Raw genomic sequence first — 7769 nt, 5'->3', positions numbered from 1 at the left:
ATTAGGCAAATCTGCTGCACAAAACCTTTTCAAAGTGTTGAAGAGCAAAGATGTCAGCTTGAGGACTAAGGTGCACCTGACCCAAGCCATGGTATTTTTCAATAACCTCATATGGATGCGAAAGCTGGGCAATGAATAAGGAAGACAGTAGACGAATTGATGCTTTTGAGTTGTGGTGTTGGAAGAGAATATTGAAAGTGCCATGGGCTGCCAAAAGAACCAACAGATCTTGTTGGAAGAAGTGCAGCCAGAATGCTCCTTGGAGGCCAGGATGACCAAACTTTGTCTCTTATACTTCGGACCTATTGTCAGGAGGGAGCAGTTGCTGGAGAAGGATATCATTTTTGGTAAGGTGGAGGGTCAGAGAAAAAGAGGAAGACCCCCAGTGAGACAGATTGGCCAAGTGGCAGCATCAGTGGGCTCAAGTGTGGCAACAATAGTGAGGTTGGCCCAGGATTGGGTAGTGTTTCGTTCTGCTCTGCATAAGATGGCTATAAGTTGTGACTGACTCAATGGCCCCTAACAACAACAACAACATACAACTATTCATTGAACATAAATTTCATCTTTATTTAGATGCAACATTTTAGTATCTCACTTCCTTAGACAACTCTACCTATCTTCCAATTTTTCATACTATGGTGGCTTCAATGTTGCTATGATGCTGGAAACTATGTCACTAGTATTTCAAATGCCAGCTGGGTCACCTATGATGGACAGGTTTCAGTAGAGCTTCTAGACATCGCAGACCGGAAAGAAAGGTGTATTGGTCTACTTCCTAAAATTACCCAGTGAAAATCTTATTGATAAGAACAGAACATTGTCTGACATAGTGCTGTAAGATGAGACTCTTGGGTTGGACGTTACTCAAAACACCACTGGGGACAAGCTGCCTCCCATAATACAGTCAATCTTAATGACATAGATGGAATAAAGCCTTTGAAACCATTTGCTGATGTGGCATTACTCAAATTGAGACTTAACAACTGTAAACATCTATTAGTAATTGGGACATGGAATGTACACAGAATGAATCAAGGAAAATTGGGAGTCATCAAAAATAAAATGGAATGCTTGGAGATCAATATCCTAGGCTTTAGTGACCTGATGAAGAATTGGGATCAGCTATTTTGAATCCAACAATCTTAGGTTTACTATGCTGGGAAGGACAAATTGAAGAATGGCATTGCATCAGACATTAAAAAGAACATTTTGAGATCGATCCTGAAATACAGTACTGCCCGTGATAGGTTAATATCCATGCCTACAATGAAAACTAGTCAATATGGTCATTACTCAAATTTATTCACCAACCACAAATGCAAATGATAAAGAAATGGAAGATTTTTACCAGGTGCTGCAATCTGAAATTGATCAAACATGTAATCAAGATGCATTGGTAATTACTGGTGATTGGAATGTGAAAATTGGAAACGAAGAACCAGTGGTTGGAAAACACTGCCTAGGCCACAAAAACAATCCTGGAAATTGCATGATATAATTTTGCAAGGCCTACAAGTTACTCATCAGAAGTATATAGATATTTTTTCAGCAACACAATTGACAACTAACTATACACATGAGCTTCACTGGATGGATTACACAGGTATCAAATTGACTACATCTGTGGAACATGGCGTTGGAGAAGATCCATATCCTAGTCAAATTGTTGTTGTTGCTAAGTACCATAGAGTTGGTTCCGACTCATAGTGACCCTGCACAGGGTTTCCCAGGCTGTAAATCTTTATGGGAGGAGAACGCCTCATCTTTCTCCCGTGGAACTGCTGGTAGTTTCAAACTGCTGACCTTGAGGTTAGCAGCCCGATTCATAACTACTATGCTACCAGAGCTCCTTATAGTCATATTGTTATTGTTGTTAAGTGCCATCGAGTCAGTTCCGACCCATAGTGACCCTGAACAGGGTTTCCAAGGCTGTAAATCTTTATGGGAGCAGAAAGCCGTATCTTTCTCCCGCGGAGCAGCTGGTAGTTTCTAACTGAAGACCTTACAGTTCGCAGCCGGAGTCTTAACCACTACGCTACCAGAGCTCCTTTATAGTCATGTTTGGGGATGACAAATGCTAAACCAGGACAATTCAAATGGCTCCTAAGTCACAGTTACACTCTCCTATTCCATTACTCACTCTTAGATTCAAGTCTTGATTCATTTGACCTTTGAGGCATCACTATCTCTAATGTGATCCAATCTTTAGTTCTATTTTTATAGTTTTAAGAACTGGGGCCCATAAGGTCAGACAAAGCAGGAGTCTGGGAGGACAAGGACTAAACCCAAACTTAATCCACAGTGACCAGTTACACGGCGAGGTAATTAGAGTGGTCATTCTCTACTACCCAAGGGTGAAACCAAGGCACCGAACACACACTTTTTATAAAGAATTAGGAAAGATTTATTCCAAAGCAGAATTAGACATTCAACACAGTAAATTGCAAAGGGGGAAAAGGGATATACTCCAAGGTCACCAAACCATGGAGAACTACATCATCCAGAGAGCGCTAGGGGACCCTTGGCCAGTAGACTGGAGACTTGGTCAAAACCCCATTCCCGAACAGTGCATCACTGCATGGGTAGAGTCCCAAATCCCAGCCTGAGGACCCCTGGCATTTATCCTTCTGCAGAGATTGCAGATTCATTTCCTTTAAAGAGATGCCAGGCAGGTAGCCAACCCATCTGACATGACTCCAAAGATGTTTTCTCATTTCACTTCATTAAAGTTCTGTCTGTGGTTACATATTGACTGTTCTAGATGTTGAAAGGACATTATTCTGGTGATAACATCAGTTATTGTTCCCAGGTTGCTTTCTTCTGGTTCTATCAGTGTTGCTGCACCTGGGAACATACCTCTGTACTGAAGCCCAAGAAAGGTCCTGAACAATGGGGACTCCATCTTAGAGGAACAACTAACTTAGCTTTTCCTCCTTTACCAGTCAATTCTCACTCAGAGTGACCCCAGAGAACCTACCCATAGGGTATCCCAGGCAGTAAGCTTATGGAAGGAGACTACCATACCTTTCTCCAGTGGAGAAGCTGGTGGATTCAAACCAAAGACCTTTAGGTCAACAACTGAGTGCTTAATCACTTCACCACCTTGGCTCCTCTGTATAAGAACTACCAGACCAGATGTCAACCATATAATTATTATTCTTAATGTTGTTGTTATTCTAAGAAAATAGAAGAAACTCTATTCTCAGTTTAGGAGGCTAGAAGTTCAAATTCAGTACACTGGCTCTTAGAGAAGTTCAAATTCAGGACTCTGGGCTATGGGAGAAAATTCTTGTCTCAACTTCTCTAGCCAGAGCCAAATATCCTTGGAGTTAATGGTCTTACAGACTAGCCTGCTTCCAATGTCTTCAGATAGTGTTAGTGGTCTTTCCTACGTCAGCCTTCTTCTGTGCCTCATCTACTCTTTTTTTTCTCATCTACTCTTATATCTCAAAAGTGATTGGTTTAAAAGACGCCCATTTCCATTACAACTTCATTAACACAACAAAGTAATAGGTTTCTATTCCCAAATGGGATTACATCTACAGATATATGGGTTGAGATTTATAACACCTATTTTTGGGAACACAATTCAATCCATAACAAAACTGTTCTTATTTGTACAGTGTTTGGACTAGACTAGTTTGCATTTTCTTTTACAAACTATTTGTTACAAACATGGCAATTTTGTTTTCTTAACTGGAGTTTACATTCTTTTAGGGAAGAAATTGCTGCTCTTATTTCATCTGTACTTTGTTTAAGACACTCATGTAATCAATATATAAATACTTGACAATGACTAAACACATGACTGACTAGCATTTTCTCTTCTCTCAGTCCTTCTGTATCATAAGGACAGCTTATATCCAAAGTTAGAAATATGGGACATAACAGGATTTATCTTTATAGTCCCTGGCTCTATACATCTTATCTACAAATATTTGTTTAATGACTTTCTTTTATATTTGAAAACCCTACCACTAAGTGAAAAGATGTTGAATGAAAAAAAATTACCATTATTTTAATGGGGAATATTGTGGTGCTTTCTATCCTAACTGAAGAGACACAACAGAAAATAAATAGCTCAAACTATTAAATCAAGTATTTATAATAAACCAAAAAAAAAAAAAAAAAAACCAAATATCATCGCTACATATGAAAATCTATTACAGTCAGCAAAAGAGCGAAAGAAGACTTGATGGTCAGTGGAGAAGTATGAGGGAATTATTATTTGAAAGGTGTTGATTCAGTGACTGACTTTTAAGCAAGCATTCATCATCAAATTTCAGTGAACTTGAAGATATTTCTCTTTTCATTAAGACTTTTCACCAAATCGTCTTGCAAGCACATGAAAATGGTAGGCACATGCAGCACATTGAAGAGTCACAAAAGATGTGATCTCCTCTGCATCCCCCTTGTTTGGCATGTGTACACAAGCATAATATTTTTGGTTCATCCAAACACAGCATGCAATTCAAAGTTGCTCCACATGATAGTCTTTGACTGGTGCTGGTGGTGTGCTGTGGAGTGTTTTCGAGATTGTGAATCTTTATGGGAGTAGAAAGCCGGATCTTTCTCCCAGAAAATGACTGGTAGTTTTGAACTGCTGACCTTGAGGTTAGCAGCCCAACTCGTAACCACTATGCTATCAGAGTTTCTGGCTAGAACCTGTTGTGTCCGGTAAATTGGTGAGTAGTATTGTGTCATTCAGGGTCCAAATAGGAATCGCACATTAGAAAGAATTTAATACAAGGAATTAAACAGATATTGGCAGTCTAAAAGGCACAAGAGGGCATGGATATAACATAGAAATGGTAACTGTAGGAAGCAGTATCAACCCTAGATTTGGGGAAACAAAGATAAGAGATTGGTGTTATTAGAACTAAAATACTTGGATTAAAGTCCCTATACAGCTGGGATTCTGACTTCTGAAAAAGAAGTGCTTTTTAACTGGTGCTGGCGCCTCAAGAATTCAGAGGAAGTTATGGAGTTGGGACTCAGAAGTCTGAAGAGGGGCTGCCAGAAGTCTGATGAATGAGTGCAATGAGGCTAGTTCTACAAATGTGAAGAAAAAAAGAAGAGACTGCAAGCAACTGTTGTTGCCGGGGTGAAGTCATTGCCATTGCCAGGCTGATGCTGACAGGAGCCAAGAAGCAAAACAGGAAGCCCCTTATGCCTCCTCCAGACTTTTTAACAGATCCCTGTTGAAAGAAACTAAGAGTCAGCAAGGAAAAAAAGGTTGTTGTTTTTTTTTAATTTGCTGAGTCCTAATTTCACTTGTAATTTCCATGTAAATTCTTCTACATAGTGTCTTTGCTTAGAAACCATGATGTCAAAATATAATTTCTTGTAGCCTACTTAGTCCATTTGTTTTGAGGTGAAAACATCCTTATATTTTTTTAAAAAGTCATTGTCAAAAAAATGGTACAACTTTCCAATAGCCTTTATGGCAAACAAAAGTCACTAGATGAGCAATCATTATGTGAGGATACCAGGACATAAACAATTAACATTCACTATGGACACAACACAGAAGCTCTGGTAGCGTAGTGGTTACGAATCAGGCTGCTAACCTCAAGGTCAGCAGTTCGAAACTGCCAGCTGTTCCGTGGGAGAAAGATGAGGCTTTCTGCTCCCATAAAGATTTGCAGGCTTGGAAACCCTGTTGTAGGGTCACTATGAGTCAGAACTGACTCCAAGGTATTTAACAACAACAAAAACATGGACACAACATAACAATACAAAGGAAGTTCACAAGAAGTGATATATGCATTATTCAAGAATAGATGATGCCTGAGACCTAAAGATAGGAACCAGTCCAAAAGTGTGATCTACAGCTATGTCTTTTTAGAGACAGAACACATTATTTTTAGCTTAACAGCTGAAGTATAAGAATCAGGAGAGGAGTAAATCTCTGGAACTTTAACTAATATCCACTTTTATATTCATCCCATAACTTTCATCCCTCCATTCATTTGTTTCTCAATTAGTATTTAATGAGTTGTTATTGTTGTTGTTAAGTGCCATCAAGTTGGTTCTGACTCATAATGACCTTTATAGGGTTTCTGCAGAGCGACTGGTGGGCTTGAACCACCAGCCTTGCTGTTAGCTGTCCAGTGCTTATCCTTCAGCACTACATCAGGACTCCCATATTTAATGAGTAAGGAGTTAATAACATTAATACAATGTTCTAGGCACTGGAGATGCAATGGTGAATGAAACTAAGTTCATGCTCTCACGAAACTTATTCTTTAGTGGGAGAGTAAAACAATGGATAGATAAATATAGAAAATGTAAATAAATATATAAGGGAGATGGAAATCAAAATAATTAAATGTCCCTTCCACCCGACTGAGAAAAGTAAAAATCATTGGTAATATTGTGTACTGTTAATAGGAGTCAATCAGAAAAGCCTTTATATTGGAAAATTATTTAGTAATATGTGAGAAATTTAAATTTTTTCCCATTTGGCTAATAAATTAGGTTGAATCAAATGAAACTGCCAATATTGGACAAAGTTTGACCTGAAAATGAACTTGAAGATAGGTAAAAGAAATTAAACAAAATGAAACACACTCATATACAAAAAAGAAAGAAATGTTTTCAAAATTTTAGGAGCATAAGGATCAGAAGGGAACTAAGTCTCTCTCTCTCTCTCAATATACATATATATTTTAGTATGCATGGTTGACAGCCATCTGTAAAGCAAGAATTTCCATGAAGGATAGATGATATAATGCAACTGCTCCCTACATCTATTTTCTCTCTCTTAAAAGGACACTTCCTCTTCTGATCCTCAGTCCATGTTCTTCACAGTCATCTGAGGTGTGTAAGTCATAGACTTTATTCTTTCCTTTCCTGAGAAAGTTATGGTTTCTCCCAGAGTACAATGTCCAAGTATTTATTGTGTCTGATATCTCTGGGGACTACTTTCGCCCTAAAACATAGAAGCTATGTTCCCAGACTATATTTATGGAAAGTCATTTATCTTAACTTCTGGACATCAGTTTTGAAACAGAAAATGTGATGACTAGTCCAATAGGAAACAGTGGCAATGACTATTTAAAGATTTAACATTAGACAATGCAAGGGTATAGAGTCCTGGTGTGGGGCTATAGGATCAGCACTGAACTGCTAACCACAAGGTCAGTGATTCAAACCCAGCAACCACTCATTGGAAACCCTATACAGGGTTGCTATGAGATATAACTGACTTGATAGCACTTAACAACAACAATGCAAGGACCTGCTCTTTGGGCCCTATGATGGCCAGAATTTAATTTGCTGGGTCTTCTAAGTATAAAATATGCTTATAGTTTAAAAAGATCCCAGAACTATCCCACTACAGGTTTGCAACCACCATAAGCATTTCTAGGGAAAAAATTGGTGGAAACTGTTTTAAAAACTTAAAATCTCAACAAACCCTGTTTAAAACCCTGTGTTTTTGTGCTCCAAACTTCTTTGGCAGCAGAACTACTTTCATATACTGACCCAGCTTCTGCTTATTTAAATCCCAAGTGTTGTCATGTCAAGGCATTTGATGGAATCTGGAACTCTATGTCCATTAATTTCACGTGCCCTGTTGTCTGGTTGTAGTTAAAAAAGTTTTCTAGGGAGGAACAAACAAGATGGTGGATCGGGTGGACGTATAGCAGAGAGCTCCACCAACAACGACACAGAATACCCGACCAAGCAGGTTCAGGGGATGGTCCCAGAACTCTGAACCACATATAAAAGAATACTTAGAAGGTTGGAAGGCTCACAGCTGG

At 38.8% G+C, this 7769-nt stretch overlaps 1 protein-coding gene across 1 annotated transcript in view; it reads left to right on the top strand.

The window, feature by feature from the left end:
* Positions 1–2486: 2486 nt before the first annotated feature.
* Positions 2487–7769, top strand: part of LOC102827119 (myomegalin-like) — a 70185-nt gene continuing 64902 nt past the window's right edge. Inside the window, exon 1 of the mRNA XM_006861696.1 lies at positions 2487–2585. Within this exon, the coding sequence (XP_006861758.1) occupies positions 2487–2585 (99 nt within the window). The remainder of the gene's footprint in view (positions 2586–7769) is intronic.

The sequence above is a fragment of the Chrysochloris asiatica genome, unplaced genomic scaffold, assembly GCF_000296735.1.
Source record: "Chrysochloris asiatica unplaced genomic scaffold, ChrAsi1.0 scaffold00042, whole genome shotgun sequence".
NCBI classification, from domain to species: Eukaryota; Metazoa; Chordata; class Mammalia; order Afrosoricida; family Chrysochloridae; genus Chrysochloris; species Chrysochloris asiatica.
Note: the sequence above shows the minus strand (reverse complement) of the source record. Positions and strands in the feature narration are given on the sequence as shown.